The sequence below is a fragment of the Hyaena hyaena genome, unplaced genomic scaffold (genome assembly GCF_003009895.1).
Source record: "Hyaena hyaena isolate Hyena2069 unplaced genomic scaffold, ASM300989v1 scaffold_560, whole genome shotgun sequence".
Lineage (NCBI taxonomy): Eukaryota > Metazoa > Chordata > Mammalia > Carnivora > Hyaenidae > Hyaena > Hyaena hyaena.
This window is the reverse complement of record NW_024081192.1, coordinates 207588-226603: the sequence shown is the minus strand read 5'-3', so window position 1 is coordinate 226603 and position 19016 is coordinate 207588. Positions and strand designations below refer to the sequence as shown.

The following is a 19016-nucleotide window of genomic DNA, read 5'->3' as shown; positions in this document are numbered from 1 at the left end:
GACGTGAGAGCTGCAGGAGCCCACTAAACACTTGCCTCTTCCCCAGGCGCTCCGGAGGCAGAGAGACTGGGGAGAAACTCAGGCATTGCCCGACCACCACCCCCTTCCCCTTCTCAGCAGGCCCTGCTCCCCACCCCACCCCCACCCGGGTCCACAAAACTGAACGGGTGTGGCATGGAGAGTTGCATATTTTACTTTATTTTTATTAAATTAAAAGCTACAGTCTGGCGGCGATTCCAGAACAGGGTAAGGAGGCTCCTTATAGGGGGCAGAGAAGAGCGGGAGACAGACTGACAGAGACGGTGACACAGGAGAGAAAAGACAAGGTTAAGGTAGAAAGGGGACTGATTCTGAGGAACACACAAGGCCGGCTCCTTGGGGGCTCACACCGGCCCCATTCCCCCTCCCCCACACCTAAGTTCAGCAGTGGGGAAGTCTGTGGGGGGCAGGGGGCTCAAGAGACCCTCCCCCCCCCCCCCCCCAGGTCCTTTCTCAGCTTAGTCACTGGAGCACAGCACATACCAGAAAAAGCCAAGGGCAATGGAGGGGGTAGGGAGACTGGGAGTATGTACACAGGGAGGAGGGGAGCAGAGCCTTCTGCCAGAAGGGAGTGGCTCGCACTGCACTGAAGCACTTGGCCTGTGGGGGACAGGGGAAAGGACTGCCCCTCCCTCTCTGAACTTCTTCCCCAGTCAGACTGGTCCCCTATTTGTGTGGCAAGGGGGGCAGAGGGAGAGAGGAGAGGCTTCCGCTGGGTCCTATGGAGAAAGGCAAGGGCCTGGCAAAGGGGATGTCCTTCAGTCATCTGTGATACCCTTGGCTCTCAGCTCTTCTTGCACCCGGGTCAGGTACGTGGGGTCTGGGTACCCAAACCTGGGAGCAAAGAGAAATGAAGGTCAGGATTTGCTGTTCCAGCCTACTCATATTAGCCTCATGCTCACCTGCATTCTGGGTGCCCCATTCCAGCCCCTCCCCATCTCCCCTAAGGATATCCAAATCTGAGATAATTTAGCCCAATTCTGCTAATTTCCGTAGGTTAAGCTGGGCATAATGGAGATCAGGTTTAATGCAGAGAAACTGGGACAGAAGAGATGGTTGAATAGTTTGGGGGTGGTCCTCTCCAGTTAGGAGGCTCCAGGGGAGAGGGGGTCTATGTGGTTCCCTCGCTGGAAATGGAGGGGGGAGGGAGGAGCCAAGAGACGGAAAACGAAGAAGGGTCGCACAGCTGGGGTCCCCCTGTGCAGCTGGTCTTGTGGTGGATGTCGTTCCAGGTGATGACATTCGGTCTCCCTGTGGTCATGGACGTGCCAATAGTGAAGGTGAGACGCTGGTCAAATGCCTTGCGGAACAGGGTCAGCACCTTGTTGCCCTCAGGGCAGTCCGGGAGGTAGGCCACCCGTGTGGTGCCAGGATACCGAACTCCTGGGTTTGGGTGTTCAGCCTGGGAGGAAGGGGAAGCAGGGTGGACAGTGAGCAGCTGGGCAGCTGAAGGCCCATGATGCCAACAGAGGGTCATCCTGGCCAGCTGTCTGTCTGGGGCCAGCCCCAGCGAATGCTGATGGGGCAGCCACAGGCCGACAGCCTTTCAAGGCGCAGGAAACTTCCTTGACAGGTTTGGGCAGCAGGAGCCTGTCTTTGGACAAAATCCCTACTGTTAAAGAGGTTCTTTCTGCCGCCTCAATCCCTCAAATCTCAATTCGGCAATGAATGGATTCTCAAAAGTGATGGAAAGTATGGGGCGCCTGAGTGGCTTAGTCGGTTAAGCGTCCGACTTTCGCTTAGGTCGTGATCTCGCGGTTCGTGGGTTCGAGCCCCGCGTCGGGCTCTGTGCTGACTGCCAGCTCAGAGCCTGGAGCCTGTTTCAGTCTGTGACTCCCTCTCTCTCTGACCCTCCCCTGTTCACGCTGTCTCTCTCTCTCTCTCTCTCTCCTAGAAATAAATAAAAATATTTAAAAAAAAAAAAAAGTGATGGAAAGTAGCTGGTCCTCACTCACCAGATAGCTCAGCAGAAATGTGAAGACTGAGAACAATCTATCTTTCAGCCTTCCTTTCTCCATCTGAAGACACTCCCAGTGCTTCTTTGCCTGCCTACCCTGTTCCCTCTTCCCATTACTCTTCTTCAGAGCCTCCTCATCCCTCCTCAAACCAGGACTGGCAATCACTCTTGGTCAAGCAGGAAAACACTAAAGGCTCTTGACCACTCCGGTTTTAACCTTCCACTGTCATCAAGGTTTTCCTGTCTTGTCAGTCTGGGCCAAAGCAACGCTCTTGCTCTGTGAGGAGGGTCAGATCCCTTCCTGCTGTGCCTGCCCACACAGGAGCCACCATCTCCACAGAATTCACCTCAGCCAAGAATAGTTGTTGACATCCAAGTTCATCACGGAAATGGTATTCAATTAATTTCTCCCATACCTGATTTTCTGTGTGCCTTGGAGCCATGGAATGGAAAAGCTGGGCCTCAAAGGGACCTCCTAGCTCCAGGGCACCGAGCGGGAAGGCATACTGGGGAACAGCTAGGCTGCATCGCATTGAATGAACACACTCCCCCTCACCCAGTTTTCCTAGGCCAGAGAACGCATTTGGGGGAACACCAAAGGAGCTCGGGGAAAGCCAAAGGGCAAAGGCAGGTCATAGGTCTTCTTACCCCCTGGACACCGGGCGGGAAGACGTACTGGATGACGATGGTGCCGTACTTCTCATAGCTTGGCAGCAGCAGTGTGGCGTCCTTAGAGACCAGCATCCGCCCATTCTGGGGCTGGTTGCCCACCAGCTGCCCGTAGAAGCGGCCACACATGGGACAGGCCTTTTTCACCTGCAGGGCTCGGGTGATGCAGCCCTCACAGAATGAGTGCCGGCACTTCTCCAATGTCTTGGCGTTCTGGATCTCCCCCAGACAGATGGGGCAGGTGCTCTCCTGCTCTTCTGTCTCCTCCCGAAGGCGGGGAGGAAGAGGAGGGGGCAGGGGAGGAGGAGGGGGGGGAAGCCCCCGAGCCCCTGGGGGCAGGAGCGGGGCTGCTCGCAGAGGGGGAGGGGGAGGCCCTGGGCGGTGCAGCTCAGGGTGTTCCCCGCCACCCCCCAAAGCCAGGCAGCCCATGAGCTCGCCCTGCCTCTGAGCTTTCTTCAGCTCTTTCTCGGCCTCTTTCAGCAGCCCCTTGAGAGCCTTCCGGGCCAGGTAGAGGCCATTGGGGGGCGCAGGGGGAGGGCCCTGCGGGGAAAGCTGGAGGACATAGATGTCGGAAGTCTCGCCGTCTATGAGGATGGACACACGGTGCTCCTCCCGAAGCCGGGCCAGCCGGGCTGGGGTCTCCTTGCTCAGGAAGTCCCACACAGGTTTAGAGACAGTCACCTTGTTCTTGCAGGTGCCTCCACAGGCTGCCATTCTGGACAGGACGAACGACACTGCCCCCAGGGTGAGAGGGACTCAGGGTGGGGGGTCCCCATTTGACAAAGTCAGTGCCTCCTACTTCAGGCTCCTTCCCAACCCTATATTACCTCTACAGTCTCAAAGGCCACCCCCAATTCCTCCCCCAAGTTCATTTCTGTCTCCTCCTATCTTTCAAACCCCAGCACCCACTGAAGAGCAAAAAAGTTTCAGTAACTTTATTATTATCATCATCTGAGCCAAGCATCAGTCTTGGTTCTCTTTACACTCCTCCCAAGATCACAGAAACCATCTAGCCCTCCTCCCTCTGGGTGAAAACTGGGTTCTTTAAAGGGGGGAGGGAGACTTTTTTTACCCTCCTTTTTGCTCACTTTGATCCTGAAGAGCTTAGAATTGGCATGCAGGCTCTCTCTCTCTGTCCCTGCTCCCTACTTGTAGGTTGTGTGACCTGGTAGGTGGAAAGGAGAAGGAGGGAGAGTGAGAAACCCCCTGCCCCCTTCCCACATGCCCCAACCCAGCAGGCCATGTAACAGAAGACTGGGAACTTGGGTGTAAGTTACTGGGAATGGGATTACTTGGCACATGGAATGGAGGAAACCAATTTACAGGTGAAAGCCGAGGTTCCCTAGGGAGGCAGATACCTGGAAAGCCCATGGACGATGAAAGCAGCAGAAATCCCAACTTTTCCCACACTCAGCTGACCAGGTCTAGAGGGAAGGGGGAGAGTAAAGGGTTACGATGACAATGTCACTCCACCAGTGGCCCAGAAACAAAACAAAAACTCCTCCTCCGTTTCTTCTCCTTCTTCCCTGCAGAATTCCATCCCCAGTCTCTCCCCAAGTTGTTAAAGATGGAACTTCAGCAATGCTAACTTTCCCCTTTTCTCCTCCAGCTCTGAGGCTCTCTAGAGAGCCTAGGGCACAGATAAGAGAAGTCAGGAAGGGTAAAGCCCACACAGATGGGGGACTTTCTTGCCACCTCCTTCAGATCACATGGATAAGAAGATTTCCTATGCTTCCCAACTCCTTTCCCTGCCCCGTATTCCCAAAGATTTCAGCCCCTATCGCTAGGGAGACTTCTTTGAGGAGAAGTCTGTTTGGAATGCAAACAAAGTGGCAAAGCCCCTGGAATAACAAAGTTCTTACTGTCACCTTTTAAACCCAGCACTAGAGCATAAGCCTGTCAGCAACCCAGGCTGCATTTAGGGAGGGGTGGGGAGCAGCAGGGGCTCAGCGGGAGGAGCCTGGTGTTTCCCCGGAGTCCTAACCACGTTTGGCTACAGAGGTGTACCTACAACACCTCCAAATGTAGCTCAAACAGAAAGAGGGGCCATTAGTGTGACCTCAATTCCTTGACTGATCCAAAGGGGAGCGGCTCTGTTTGTGCCTCCATCATAGTCCCCTCAAAAGCCATTTGCACCTCCAGATTCAGAAAGTGAAAGTAAAATCCTAGAATCTCAGCTCCTTCGATCTGTCCAAGGTGGAACAGCCCCCTCTCCATCAGAAGGAACCCAGGACCTAGATGTCCTTAGCTCCAAGTCCTGCTGGCACAGAAAAGGGAGGCGGGGCCACAGCTTATGCTGGGTCTCCGATTCCTCTGGGGCAACCCAGGCCGGACACAGGGCCAGTCCCTCCCTCCAGAAGGAAGCCAGACAGGGGCAGCCGGGAGGGGCGAGGGTCCCTGGGGGCATCAACTGAGGCAGCTCCACCCCTCCCCCCATGACTTCCTGCAAGACCCAGAACCAACCCCCACGTCCCCCTCTCCCCGGAGCCCCTAGAGCCCCAGCCGTGGGTGGGGGTGCATGTCGGCCCGATCGCGGTCCCCAGAACCCCCAAATGGAGGCCAAGGCTGGAGGGTGATAGGAAGAGGATCGGCCAGGCGTGGAGGGGGCCCCTGGCGCAGCGCGCGGGTAAGGAGGCGGAGGAGGGGGCGCGGGGGGGTAGGGAGGGCGCGCGGGGGGTGCAAGCGGGGTCCGGGGGGCGCGCGGTGGGTGTGGGGGGCGCCGGGCTCACCTACCTCTCGTCAGCGCCGCCATTGCCGGTCACATGACTGAGGCTGTTGCTGGGATGACGGTCTGGGCCCTAGCAACAAGGGGGGGGAGACCCCGAGAAGGTGGGGGGGCAGTTTGCAGAGGGGGTGCAGACCGAGAGAAAGGGTAGGAGGGAGGACAGCACCCGCTTCCCCCGTACAGGTGATAATCACCGTTTCCTTTGACCCCCTTCCATGCAAGAGCCCCTGCCCTTCCGCCCCAAAACAAAAATGGAGGCGCCGTCCCAGTCTTTGGAGGGAGGGGGTGGCGTGTGGAACCGAGGGTAGGAGGTTAAATCTCTTAGAGACGCCACCCTTCTCGCTTCCCCCTCCCGGGAGGGGCCCTCTCCCTTTGCTATTGCAGCCAGCTGCGTGGCAGCTCCGGCAAGCTGGTGGTGGATGGGTGGGCGAGGAGTGTCGGTTAGGTAGGTGGGGAAGGGGGCAAATTTTCTGTGATCCTTCTGCCAGAAGGGCCTTTGAGGAATACTTTGGGATGGGAAGAAGAGTCATAGTAAAAAGAGAAGCACTGGTTCTAAAAAATAAACAAACCCCAGGACTAAACTATTGCAATTCCTTCCCTGATCGCTTGCCTTTTCCTAGATTGTTACCTTCCGTGACTCCCCCCACAACCTGTTCCCGGATGGGTGTTGGTAAGAGCCTCTGATTTTTGTTTCCACAGACAGGGATACTGAGGCCAGTGCCGAATGGGAAGTGAATACATTTTTTTTAAATGCCTTGTGGGTGGGGAGGGGGGATGTCAAGTCTATGGTTCAAATAGAGTTAAAAACTCTCAAAGAAAAAACAGTTCTGCTCTGTTCTGCTTCCCACATCAGAGCAATCTCCGCCCCCAGTCCAACTCACTTCCCTGGGGCCACATCAAGCCAGGTTTTTCCACCAGCCAAAAGACCTCCTCAGCCAAACAGTACTGGATCTCCCAGACTGGCAACAGCCTCTGTTTATCCGCCCCTTTCTTCACTCCCCCTCTGGGCTGGAGGGTTGGTCACTTTCTTCTTTCCCAGGACCCTGCTGTCCTCTTCCTGCTCTCCACACAGAGGACATCTTTCCCAGGAAGCCAGGGGGAACACCCAGTTCCTTCTTTTAGCTCCTGCATGTGTGCTCTTAGAGGTTCACTCACCTTTACAGGAATGGGGGTGTGATCAAGCCCAGAACCCTGCGGGAAGTGGGGGCGGTCACATCATCTGTTCTCCCTGGTCCCCCCCATAGCTGAACTCCCACAAAGCTGGAGAGTTAAGTTTTCCATTCCCATGCACACCCCTCACAACCTTTTAAGTTCACAGCTATCTATCTAGAAACCCACATTCTTAGTTAGGGGTCCAACACCTTAAAGATCAGAATTCTTCATCTGGTTTCCACAACCCTAAGTACAGGTTTCTACAGGAAAGCGGGGGAGGGGAGGCATGTCTGTGAAGGAATATGGCTTCAATAATTTACTTCCTGTATAATGACAGCAATGGGAATAAATACACAATATCTTTTTTATTAATTAATAAAACAAAAAAAGATGAAAAACAGAAGCAACAAATGAAGACCATACTGCTCATGATACATCATCCACATGGTCAGAAAACCAATTTCTAAAGAGCAACGGCTGCTGGTGTCATGGAGTTTTATTGCATTCGACAGGGGAAAGGTAGACGGTTGGAATGAGAAAGATCATCATGCCCCTGATGGGAAGATATTACAAGGGCTCTAATCCTTGTGGACTCATCTTGTCCTTTGGAGCAGAAGATGGAGGAGAGAGGAATTCTCTTATGACTGCATGACTTCTTGTGAGATCAGTCCAGCTTGATACAGAGCAAATATCTTTGCATCCCCACAGGCCAGTCCCTGGTGCCCATCTTTATATTAAAAAAAAAAAAAAGTGTAGAAGCCATAAGGGGGATGGAGGGTAGCAAGAACGACTGCCTTAGCCCCAGAGGCATTAGGGGGAGGGGAGGACACGATCTGGCTCATCAGGGTCCTCTCCATTCTGAGACTATCACATGTCATTTCAACTCTTTGGAGGAGGCTGGGTGATTGAGTTATGGCTCTGACTCCTCTCTGGGGGTGGAGAGTGAAGATGACAAAGAAGGCCATCTGTCCTCTGGGAGACACAGTAGCAGTATGGGACGAGACAGAAAAGAACAGAATAACAAATACAACTGGAAACAGGGTTTGGGAAGGGGTTGGGAAGGAAGGTATGCTAGGCGCACACCTCCAGGGATTCAAACTCTCCAGGCCCCAGGCGCTGGTGAGAGTGGAGGTTCCCACACTTGAGACCGTCATCCTCTTGAAATGACCAGGGTTGACCCAGGTACAGATATTCCCCTCTGCTAGGAATAAAACCTCAGAGATGGCTAGGCATGAAGAAAGGAAATCTAGCACTGGGAATGAACCTTATACCCTGGCCCATCATCCCAGCCTCCAGAATGGCCCACACCCCCACTGAAGGGTTCCAGTCCCAGGAGGGTTGGGAGGTCCTGGTGAAGAGCAGCAACAAACATCTTCACTCAGACTTGAACACTTTGATCATCTCTGGGCTCTTGTGCCCAGAAGTACAGGGGTGGGGGTGGGAAGTGGGGTGAGTGAAGAGATTGGAGAACAGTCAATTCTTGATGGAGACCTCCAATTCCCCACATAATTGCCAACCCTCCTGGATCCCATCTCTGGGAGGTGCCAGCCGGCTCGCCACTCTCCACCCCGAGTGTGTGTGTGCGTGTGTGTGTGTGTGTGTGTGTGAGAGAGAGAGAGAGAGAGACAGAGAGAGAGATGGGCCACATCCCATCGCGTATGTGCATGCCAGCACCCACAACTGTAGTATCCTGAAAGTCCTCCATCCCAGGGCCTCCTGGGAAGAAGGCATGCCACAGTGAGTTCTATAAAGTTATCAGCAAAATTCAGACACTCATAGTTCATCCCACGCAGCAAAGTGCATCCAGAGTAGTGCTTGAGCCAGGCCCATCTGTCCAGTCAGGTCCTGAAGATGGCAACCCTCCCTTCCCCCATCTCTTCCTATGTTATAGAAACAGCAGGACAGGTACAAAGATCAAGGCACTTGGGAGTGAGTCAACAGTAACACTCTAATGAAGCAAGCAGACTTGGTGGAGGGGAGAGAGAGAAGGAAGAAAACTAGACAGGGGGAGAGAGGACAATGTATTTCTGAGGGCCAGGAAGAGCCCACTCAACAAGATAGAGTTATCTGAACCGAAGGAGCCTGTAGCTGGAATTTAACAGAGGAGGATGAGAAGAAACAGTGGTCAGCATTCCGCAGTCCCCAAGCCTCTCAGAACCCTGCCACCTTGAACGTAAAGCAGCAGTCAGCATGGAGTCCGGCAGTCTCTTAGGCAAAGATGTTGGTAATAAAATCCAGGAACCGCTTGGCATACTGCTCAGGATGGACAGTGGAGATCTCTGCCCCAGCCTGTGACAGGAGATATGGAACACGGTGTCAGGCCACCCCGCCACCTTTCCCCACCACTCACCCTCCGGTCCACGCCACGCTACTTCCATCCCCAGCCCTTCGTCCTTTTGCCACCCTGCTGCTCTGGCACAAAAGGCTCCCTGTTCCCAAACAGTCAAGACAGGAAAGGCTTTGGGGAACCCTCACCCCATGCTTGACGGTTTTGGCTGCATGAGCTGCTTTCTTCTTGGCATCATACTGTGTCAGGATGTCAATGAGACCCATGAAATACACCTCCTTCTGGGGGGCCCCTGGGGAAAGAAACCGGCAATGAAGAGCACGTGTTGTCCCAATTCCCTCTCCCCAGAACCAGTCAGATCCGTTCTGAAAAGCTAAGCAGCCTTTCCACCCACCACCCTGGTGTCTGTTCCCCAAGGCCAACCCTCCCCCCGGCCTCCCCACACCCTTAGTATTCCCAGGACCTCTCTCACCCTCTGCACTCCGGATGGCGTAGACATCAATGAAGGACTCAAACTCTCCAGGGCCCAGGGGCCGATGAGAATGGATGTAGCCTCCGATGCCCTCAGGGGAGGTGCCATAGGAGCCCACCAGAGCAGGTGGGCCCGTCAGGCCACAGTCCCCATCCCCCTCTGACTCCTCCTCCCGCACAGGCCCCTCCTCCTCTGGGTCCGAGCCCCGAATGATGTCGTGGATGCCCAGCAGAAGGCTGTAGTCCATGATCTTCAGCTGCACTAGGAACTGATACCCCACTGACAAATCAGATACCTCAGATCTCCTTCCCCACTCCCAGGTACCACCCTTATAGCGCCACTCCTGAGTTTCTGAGGCCCTCTTGGTGGAAGGAAGGATGAAAATTGAGGGGGTATACCACTGTCCTTTAGTGCATGAATGTCCTGGTATCTGAGGTCATCCTTTTAGCTGATTCTAGCCACCCCATCCAGGGGTCACCTCTAGGAGTTTTTCCATGTCTCAAACCCAACCCCCTACATGCAGAGAACCCAAAGAATAAAAGGAAGGGGAGCAGTTCCCTCAGACTGTGAATAGGAGAGCCTGGCTCTGTGGCACAATGGATAGCACATTGGACTTCAAGACAGACTGTGAATGGGAGAGACAGCCGCCCTATGGGGAGCTAAAGGAAGAAGTTATTTCCCAAAGCACCCCGGTCATCACCTCCACGTCTCTCTTTAGCTTCTCTAGAAATACTTTCTTCTCCTCTTCGCCAATATAAACTTTCTGGTTCTTGTTGAGAAAATCCATATCCTTAAGGGTGGGCAATTCTTTAACCTGAAAGTAAGTAAAGGGACATCTTGGGAATATATTCCTCCCGGCAAGGTCTCAGAGAACCATGCTCTACCTGGGGCTCTGGGTCTAACTCCATGGCTTCGAGGGTAGGGACATCTTACAGCCCCTCTCTGACTCCACGCTGCAATGCTGCCCCGGAGGCTGTTCTCAGCTCTAGAGTCTTCTCCATTCTCAGTCACTGCAGCAGTACCCGAAATCACATCCCATTACCTTCTGCTCATGGCTTTCAGTCAAGACCCCCTCATGCTTTCTTCTTCTTAAGCAAAAATAGCTGCTTGATACAAAGAACCCGGAGTTGGGGGGTAGAGGGTAAGCATTTTACTCTGAAAGTCTGTCATCTTCATCCATCCCCAAACCTTCCACAGGAATAACCCATGCCAGTGAGAAAGCAGTTTTTTCCACTGCGCATGCCAAACGTTTAATCCCTGGATCAGCACAGGTTTACATCCCTCCTCTTTTTGGTGGTTTGAGATAAGAATAAATAGCTGATGATCCCTACCTCTATCCTAAAGAGATCCCTTTATCTGCCCTCCCTCATCCCTCACCCTGTCACCTAATATTGATATCACCTTTTCCTTATCGCTGGCTTCTCGGGACACTAGGGAGCCCTGTGGAGAGACCCAAAGATCAAGTCAGCAGAAGTGGCTAAAAGAATAGTTAGGATCCAGCTCTTAAGACGAGTACGCAAACCCACAATCTTCTTTCCTTTGAAACGAACCATCTAAGCGCCCTCCCGGGCCCTTCCCCATTCTCAGGCCAGCAGGGGCCTCTCCCTCGGCACTAGCTCTCCTCTTCTTACCTTGAGGTCATACTTCCTGTGCACAGGAAGACGGTGGCTGAACATGTTGCGCATCACAAGCATGTAGCTGTCCTCGTTGTCCACGCTGACTCGGTACATCCCCAGGAACTGGGGCAGCAGAGTGTTGCCGTGGCACTTCACAATGTACTGGGGTGGAAGGGAGGAAGGGATGGGGAAAGGTTAGTAGTAAATGCATGAAAAGCCCGGGGATGGGAATTCAAATACCACCATTCCAGGGTAGGGCAGACAGCTTCAAGTAGAGAGGTTACGAGGTCAAAAGTGGTGGGGACTTGTTACAGAGGCCTGCGGTTATCCACGCCATTTCTGGCTCTTCCTCTCCTCTGATGTGTTCCATCTGTATAATGTCTCTTAATCTGACGGTGCTTTCTCTCATTTCATCATCATTCTTTGAGATGCGGAAGGCAAGAATTATCCTTCTTTTAGACCCTCTTTAAGTACAAGTGGTCACGGAACCAGGATTAGGAATTACATCTGCTTACCAATGAAGTAATTTTGCCTAGATTAATGTTTCCTGGTGGGCTGGATTCCTGTAGTAAAAATGTTTGCATGGTGGCTTCTTTCAGGGCTAACCATTTCTCAGTATTGCTGCCTACTTCTCTCCAGAGCCAACCTTCTCAGAAAAGGAGTCCATGATCAATCCACTTCCTCTCGTTCACACCTCAAGCCAGTGGAATCAGATTCATACCCTCATTTTTCCTCTGAAATCTCTCTATTCCTCCCTTCCTCAAATCCCTCAGTTGCCAAATCCAATGGGTATTCTAGACATTGTTGTATTTCAACTAGGCAACACTGGATCCAGTCTCTTGCCAGAACTCTCTTCACCCTGAGGTCCCACTCCGCCACTCTTCCAAGTCTCCTCCTGTCTCACCTCAAATCACATTCAGAACAAAGCAGGGCATCCGGTGACTCAGAGTCTCCTTTATGGGCTCTTCTCTCTACTTGCTCCTCAAGGTTCTATCCTCAGTCTTCTTTTCATTTCTTCTCCACACATTTCCCGTCAATAACCTAGTCCATATTTATGGCTTTAATTACCATCTACTCACCTGTAACCCTCAAATCTACATTTCTACTTTCCTGAACTCTACTCCCCAACTACTTACGTGAGATCTATATCTGGATAAACTATAGAAACCCTACATTTAACACGTCTACATCAGAGCTGTTCTCTCCCCCAAACTGGTTTCTTTTTCTGCTACCCAACTGTTAATGAATGGACACCCCATCACCCCTAACCAGAGATCTGGAGACACCTCTGCCTGAATTCCCACGAGCCTCCCACTGGTCTTCCTCTGTGTGTCCACTGCCATGACTCCTCCAGCCTTTGTCATTCCTCACCTAGACTAGTATCGTTACCTCCTATTTGGCGTCTTCACTCGAAGTAGTCCCTTCTCTAACCCATTCTTGAAAATGCACTCATAGGGCTATTTCTAAATAACATACCTGTCTCATAGCTTTGTGCCTTTACGAGTTTTCCTTTGCCTCAAATGCTTTCTTCTACCTTGTCCCGTGGGTCCATACTAGTCTTCAAAGACTCAACTCTTATGATACACCCTCTAAAAATCTCTCCTTGAACCTCCCAATGCACTTCTTTCCCCAGGTTGAGTTGGGATGCTCTTCCTCTGCACTCCCACAGCATTTTCTACAAACCTCTGCTCCTGCACACATCTTGCTGTGTGCTAATGCTCATTTCCTGCTTTCTGCCACTAGACCAGGAGATCCTCCAGGGTCTCTTCCTCATTCATGTCTTTCTCTACTGCCTAATGTAGGGCCTAGTAAGAACAGACATTCAACGTTTGTTGAATAAACCAAACATTTTTCGAGTCTTTCATTTATTCCTTGCTCATTGACTTTGGAAAGATACTTCTTCAGTAGAAAGATATTCAGTGTTTTTATCACCAAAATATTCCAGAAACTCCACATTCCAAGTTAATCTGATCAGACAGAAGAGCCTCCCTAATCCCACTTAGGACTGGCTGTGATCATGGCTTCTCTCCTCCAGTTTATCCCCAATTGTGTGCTTATCCCGATTTTCTCCTCAAAAACGCATTTATTCCTGACAGTATATTTGATGTTAACACTTCACCTAATTCTGGCTTAGTCTATAGTTTATACTTTGCTATACATGTGCCCTTTACCTATCAATCCACAGTGCTTTTAGTTTGTAAATACCAAATGAGAAGGAACACGTCTAACTTCTCCTGTTTAGAAAAGAACACAAGGAGGTGGGTTTTTCTGAAACACATGATGTCAAGTGCCTCTTGGGGAGCAAAATAGGTTGCAGGGAGGAGAAGGGATAGGACATTCCTCAATGTGCTCTAGTGGTTGAGCTGTGAATAGAGAGGGGAGGAAGAGAGGCCTGACCTGGTGGTAGTTGGAGAGGTTGCTATGCATGTCAGCAATGTCCTCACTGGATACTTCTTTGATGACCAGAGTTCGATCATAGGAGATAAGGAAGCGACCATCACTGCCTTCACTCTCACTTGGAGGACTTCGGGTAAGGGATACCTGAGGACACAAATAGGCCGGAAGCTGCTTTCCTCTTTGGATGGAGATGCAAGTCATAGGATAATGGTCAAATGAATGTGCCTGAAAGTGGATAAAACCGTTGCATAAACGGTTGAGCTGGAGAATCTTAATCTGATGACCATACTATGGACTGAATGAAAGTGAAGGCAAAATGTTTAATGTGGGGTTTTCCCCCAGGGACAGGGTTGATGGCTTTCACCAGATTTTTGAGATGACTGTGATCACAAACAGGTAAAGAACCAGACTTTGCAAGGCTCTCATATCTCCAAACATGACTGGCCCAAGGAGTTCCCCATTTGTAAGGGAGAAATGACTCCCCTCACCCGAAAACCCGAGTAATCTCACCAAGTAGTCTTGGTCATCAATGCCAAATCGATCACGGAGGTTCCTGAAGACCTGGGGGCAATACTCCTTGAACTTGAAATGACTAGGCAGATTTTCCCTGAAATGATGGTTTTCAAGGCAAGAAAACAAAGTTAACATTATTACATTCATGTAGGTCTTGACACCTACATGAGAGCACCTTCACACATATTATATTCTTTGATTCTCATAAAACTCTTGGGAAGTCCTTTAAAGGTATAGGATTCCCATTTTATAGAAGAGGAGACTGTGGCTCAGGATGGTTGAGTGGCCTACTTCAAATACATGGCTGGTAAGCACCTTAAACAGAATCAGGATCTAACGCCCATCCAAACAGTACCATTTCCCAAATCTCATGCAAGTTCAAGACATCCTAAAATCGGCAATAGGGGCCATGGTTTTGAATGGCATCTTTTAATACTAGGTGCACTTAGGAGACTCACATATTTCTTTCTTTTTTTTAATGTTTTATTTATTTCTGAGAGAGAGAGAGAGACAGGCAGCATGAGTAGGGGAGGGTCAGAGAGAGGAGGAGATACAGAATCTGAAACAGGCTCCAGGCTCTGAGCTAGCTGTCAGCACAGAGCCCGACGCAGGGCTCGAACCCACGAACCGTGAGATAATGACCTGAGCCAAAGTCGGACGCTTAACTGACTGAGCCACCCAGGCACCCCACACATATTTCTTTCAAGGTGTCTCTATCAGAAGGCTAATGGTAAGGGCATCTAAGTATATTTACTCTATGGTACTACCAGGCTAGATGAAAAACAGACTAATACAAATATGTAATGGTGTAGGGAACACTAGAAGTTATTGTAATGGTTTCTTTGCACTATACTGAATTTCTGCATTGGGAAGGAGGTTAGAACACAGAATCTGTTAGTTGCCTTCCACATCTACAACCTTCAACTCCTTGCATCTTAGCTCTTAAAATTATGTAATACTCTCTTCTAAGAAGGTTGACGTGAGAAGAGAAGGGATCTCCACGTACCTGTGGAAAAGGTGATTGTTGACCTTGATCTTGGAGCTGGCCTTAAAGTCATCTGGCAGCAGCATCACTGGGGGAGGCACCTGGCTGAGCTCATTGATCTGATAAGCCAAAACAAGAATAGGGAGCCAGTGAGTAGGGGTGTGGAGAGCTACTTCTACACTGCATCTGGGCAAGAGTCAGAAAAGGGCAACTCAAACCTCATTCCTTTAAGAACACTGGTTACGCAACTACTTGCCAGAGGTGAGAGAATGCGTCTGACCTCTTCTGCTGCCCAGCAGGACTGCAGTAAGCAACCCCCCCCGCCGCCCCCAGCCCCTCACACTCCACCCCCGTGGAACTTCATGATCACAGCAGTCATCTTATATTAGGCAAACCCTGTAAGCAGCTCAGGACTATTTTTAAAGCTGTGAGAAGTTCTACAGAAAAAAAAAAACCCTCAGCAGACTCAAGACAAACAGTTCCATGCTCCATTAAAAACAAAACAAAAAGGCATTTTTCAAAGTACGCAAGAGTGTCATTGGGACTCCGGGAAGTCAACAGCAACAAGAATGAAATGTCCACATCCTGCAGGAGGCATCTCCTTACAAACAGGACCAGTCCTTCCAGACCACCCTGACCCAGGTCTCTCTAGTAGGTCCCCACCTGCCCGGGTGTAAGGTAAACCAGCTAATTCTAGAGGGAATGCAGGCAGGCAGAGGATATGAGTTCATGAGGTATCTGTTCCTAAAGTCAAGCCAACCCATGACCCAAAGATGCAAGCAACACATGCTCTCCCTGGCCCCCAGAATCAGCCATCTGCTAATTTTGGGTGGAAAGGGAGTTCCTGTACTAAGAAATCCCAAGGAGATGTGTTTTCTCCCCAGTGTTGCCACAATAGCACTCACCCACCTTTAATAGTGCACTTTACTGGCTAGTTTATGTAAATTCCCCACCTAGATCGTGAGCTCTTCAAGGGGGAGGACCAGCTGTAATTGTCTGTATCTCTCGGGTGCCTTGCTAGCATAATAGGTGGCACAAAGGGTCCTGGAGTGTTTAGTAAGTGAATAAATGGATGCCTTGTGTAACTTTACTGGATCATTCAACACAGGTTATGAAGTGGAGTCTAACCTAAATCCCCCAGATTGCAGTGAGACTGTGCTCCTCTCATTCTCAGTAGAAAAGGAGGGCAGAACATATTCCTCCAGGGGAAAAAAAAAATCCACTTGAGATTCCCAGCCTAAAATTCAGCTACAGTGCTTCATGCCCCCTCCTCGCCACCTGCTGTTTAGCAGGCTGAATCATCACTAAGACATATGTTCAAGGAATTCTCCATTCTAAACACTTGGAAGTAAATGTGTGTTGGCTGGAGGGTGGGGTGTTGGAGCTAAAGAACATTTACCTAGGGAAGCTGAGGCAGGTCTCATGTGTAACTCCCTCTATCCTTACTGAGGGAAAATCCTCCTTATTAAGCTTCCCCAAGGGATAGATGGGTCACCTGGAAGGTACATATGAGAGGCAGCCCTACCTCCATCAGCTTTGCCCATCCCAAGTGCCTCAGCCTGGATACGCTCTAATTAGAGACATTACCACCCAGGAGCTGGGAGCAGTCCACAGAACCACAAATGCAAAAGAGGCTGGCAGACCCCCAATGACATTTTAAACTTCAAATTAAGGAGGGGACAAAAATTGTATTCTTTTCACCCTCTTCCATCCCTACACCCTGTCATAACTGTAACAATTCAAGGAAATGGATTCATAAAATACTGCCTGTTACATTCAAAGTCACGGCATCCCTCCCACCCCAAATCTGAGGGAGAAGGGCAATAGTTGTGCTTCCTTCTGAGTGAAGAAAAAGAGATTCACTGGCCTGTTTGGCCTCCTCCTCATTCCCAGGTCATACCCTCTACCTGTTTCTAAAGTTCGCCATCATGGTGTCCCCAGCACCAGAGCCCCTCAGCCATCGCTTTGGTCAAAGATTCCCCCCCCCCCCCCAATTACACCAAACGCCGTCACTCCAGCCAGGAATGGGGATGAAATTAAGACCAAAAGCATATACCATACATGCCAGTCCTAATGAGGCTGAGGGTGGGTAGCTTCTCTGAAATGCTGTACCACTGGAAGGGAAAGGAAAGGACAAGGAGGATTAGCAAGTCCAGGAAAGCCTGGAACTTCCCCGCGAGCCAAGGTTCCAAAATCAAGGACAGCAGCGGGAAAGGAAAACGAACGATCCTCCTCATCCAGCTACCTTCCCTGCTCCCTTTCCACACACACACACTCTCCCCGGAGACCTCTCTACCACCAACCCTGAAGAGCCACTCCCCCTAATGTCCTTCCAGCTGAAGCCGGGTCGGGGTCAGTCTCTGTGGCCTGGGGCTGAGGCTGGACCTGGCAGGAAGGAAGGAGCGAGTTGGATTTCAGGTGGAGAAGGCGGAACAAGGGTGGTGGAATATATGCGGAGGGGGAACCAAAAGTCCACATTTCAAAAACCAACCAACCAACCAAACAACAACGTCTAAAACGAGAAGATACGCCGGGGAACACCTGCGGTTTGGTGGGCAGGCACCAGGACAGACGCGGGGAAGAGCGGCAGCGCGAGGGGCTCCGAAGGCGGGAGCCTCGAAACAGGGACGCCCGGAGGCGCACGAGCAGCTAGGTTTGGACTGGGCTTCTGGGGGGCTAGTGCCAGGTCTCACCGAGTGGGCTACGCCCCACAGGAACACGCCCACCAGCGGGTCGGCCGCCCGGAACACCTTCACCTTCTGCTGCACGAAATGCTTCTTCTTGGTTTTGGAGGCGAAGCCGAAACCCGGGCCCGGGGCCGCTGTCGCCGCCGGTACGGTAGCCGGCGGGACAGAGGAGGACGCCATGGTCGGCCTCTCCGGTGCACCCGACAGAGTGGAAAACCCGAGCCGGCGGCGAAGCAGGCTCCCGACCCCGGAAGCGGCGCTCACCTGGGCCGCCGTCACGTGACCGGAGGCTGGCCCGCAGGCGCGCAGCAGGGCGGGGCGGGGATGGCTCCGCCCCCTGGCGCCAGCCCGGCCCCAACGTCCGCGCGGTGGGTGGGCTCACCTGGCGCAGGGGGCGGGCGCTCGGAAGCCGCGTTGTGTGCGGGCCGCGGGCAGTCTGCCAGGTCCGGACCAGCCACCGAGGCGATAGGGAAACGACCTGGGCTGGCCCGCTTCACTCCCAGGGAAGGAGTGGGTGGGACTCGGTTGCTGCAAAGTCGCCGCCTGCCGATTTTGCCCAATTTCTAGGAGTAGTAACCTCGCTCTCAAAAGCACTTCTTTTTACGAAATAAGAGATTCATTAAGTGGTTTCGATGGATTAAATGTGCTTTTACAAGGACCACTCAAGCATCATTCTGGAGGGTGACTGCAATATTCCAAAAGTCGAGAGAGGAGATGGCGAACTAAAACGGTGGCTGTTGGGATGGAAAGGAGGGAATGGCATCTAAAGGTATAGTTTGAGGGGCGCCGTGATTCAGTTGGTTAAGCGTGTTTGTCTCAGGTCACGATCTCACAACTACGTTCGTGGGTTCGTGCCCCACATTGGGCTCTGCACCGACAGTGAGGAGCCTGCTTGGGATTCTCTCCCTCCCTTTCTCTCTGCCCCTGCCCCACTCATGTTTTCTCTCTCAAAATAAATAAACTTAAAAATAAATAAACGTATGGTATAGTGTGAGGGCCACCTGGGTGGCTCAGTCAGTTGAGCACGGGACTCTTGATTTCTGCTTGGCTCATGATCTCAGTTTGGGGGGATTGAGCCCCACTTCAGTCTTGGTGCTCAGAGCACTGAGAGCATGGAGCCTGCTTGGGATTCTCTCTCCTGCTCTCTCTGCCCCGCCCCCCCTTCTCTCAAAATAAATATAGATTTTTTAAAGGTATAGTTTGATGTCAATTTGAAAAATTCTGAGTGGATGTGGGACTTGAGGAAAAGGGAGACTTTAAGAATGAATCCCAGGGGCGCCTGGGTGGCTTAGTCGGTTAAGCGTCCGGCTTTCGCTTAGGTCATGATCTCGCGGTTCGTGGGTTCGAGCCCCGCGTCGGGCTCTGTGCTGACTGCCAGCTCAGAGCCTGGAGCCTGTTTCAGTCTGTGACTCCCTCTCTCTCTGACCCTCCCCTGCTCACGCTGTCTCTCTCTCTCTCTCCTAGAAATAAATAAAAAACATTAAAAAAAAAATAAAAAGTAAAAAAAAAAAAAAAAA

General features: G+C 51.6%; 2 protein-coding genes across 4 annotated transcripts; both read right to left on the bottom strand.

Moving 5' to 3' along the window:
- Window positions 1-177: 177 nt before the first annotated feature.
- On the bottom strand, window positions 178-5778 carry DTX3 (deltex E3 ubiquitin ligase 3). 2 transcript variants are annotated; one of them, XM_039256195.1, is made up of 6 exons: window positions 5399-5778; window positions 4024-4089; window positions 3754-3830; window positions 2645-3380; window positions 1224-1441; window positions 178-873 (listed from the first exon to the last, which is right to left on the bottom strand). In XM_039256195.1, exons 3-6 carry the CDS (start codon window positions 3780-3782, stop codon window positions 798-800), a joined length of 1059 nt encoding a protein of 352 aa, XP_039112126.1. In that variant the 5' UTR covers window positions 3783-3830; window positions 4024-4089; window positions 5399-5778; the 3' UTR covers window positions 178-797. The 2 variants fall into 2 exon arrangements, with proteins under 2 accessions (XP_039112126.1, XP_039112127.1); XM_039256196.1 differs by having other exon boundaries at window positions 2645-3399; window positions 5399-5777.
- Window positions 5779-6888: 1110 nt separating this feature from the next.
- PIP4K2C (phosphatidylinositol-5-phosphate 4-kinase type 2 gamma) lies at window positions 6889-17768 on the bottom strand. Of its 2 annotated transcripts, none has more exons than XM_039256172.1 (10): window positions 17506-17768; window positions 14834-14931; window positions 13825-13921; window positions 13315-13539; window positions 10933-11079; window positions 10703-10741; window positions 10002-10115; window positions 9302-9569; window positions 9018-9121; window positions 6889-8831 (listed from the first exon to the last, which is right to left on the bottom strand). In XM_039256172.1, the coding sequence occupies exons 1-10, from the start codon at window positions 17677-17679 to the stop codon at window positions 8751-8753; spliced, it is 1347 nt and encodes a 448-aa protein (XP_039112103.1). In that variant the 5' UTR covers window positions 17680-17768; the 3' UTR covers window positions 6889-8750. The 2 variants fall into 2 exon arrangements, with proteins under 2 accessions (XP_039112103.1, XP_039112104.1); XM_039256173.1 differs by having other exon boundaries at window positions 13315-13458.
- Between the last annotated feature and the right edge of the window lie 1248 nt (window positions 17769-19016).

Bases quoted from the DNA above. Each gene is read 5' to 3' on its own strand.
- DTX3 (XM_039256195.1), bottom strand. From the start codon at position 3,782: ATGCCAATTCTAAGCTCTTCAGGATCAAA. The intron at 1,442-2,644 runs GTAAGAAGACCT...CCTTCCTCCCAG, and splicing joins TCCCGCCCGGTGTCCAGGGG to GCTGAACACCCAAACCCAGG. The intron at 874-1,223 runs GTGCGACCCTTC...CTTTGCTCCCAG, and splicing joins TGCACAGGGGGACCCCAGCT to GTTTGGGTACCCAGACCCCA.
- PIP4K2C (XM_039256172.1), bottom strand. From the start codon at position 17,679: ATGGCGTCCTCCTCTGTCCCGCCGGCTACCGTACCGGCGGCGACAGCG. The intron at 9,570-10,001 runs GTGATGACCGGG...GTGGGGTATCAG, and splicing joins AGCTAAAGAGAGACGTGGAG to TTCCTAGTGCAGCTGAAGAT. The intron at 8,832-9,017 runs GTGAGGGTTCCC...CTCCTGTCACAG, and splicing joins CCAAAACCGTCAAGCATGGG to GCTGGGGCAGAGATCTCCAC.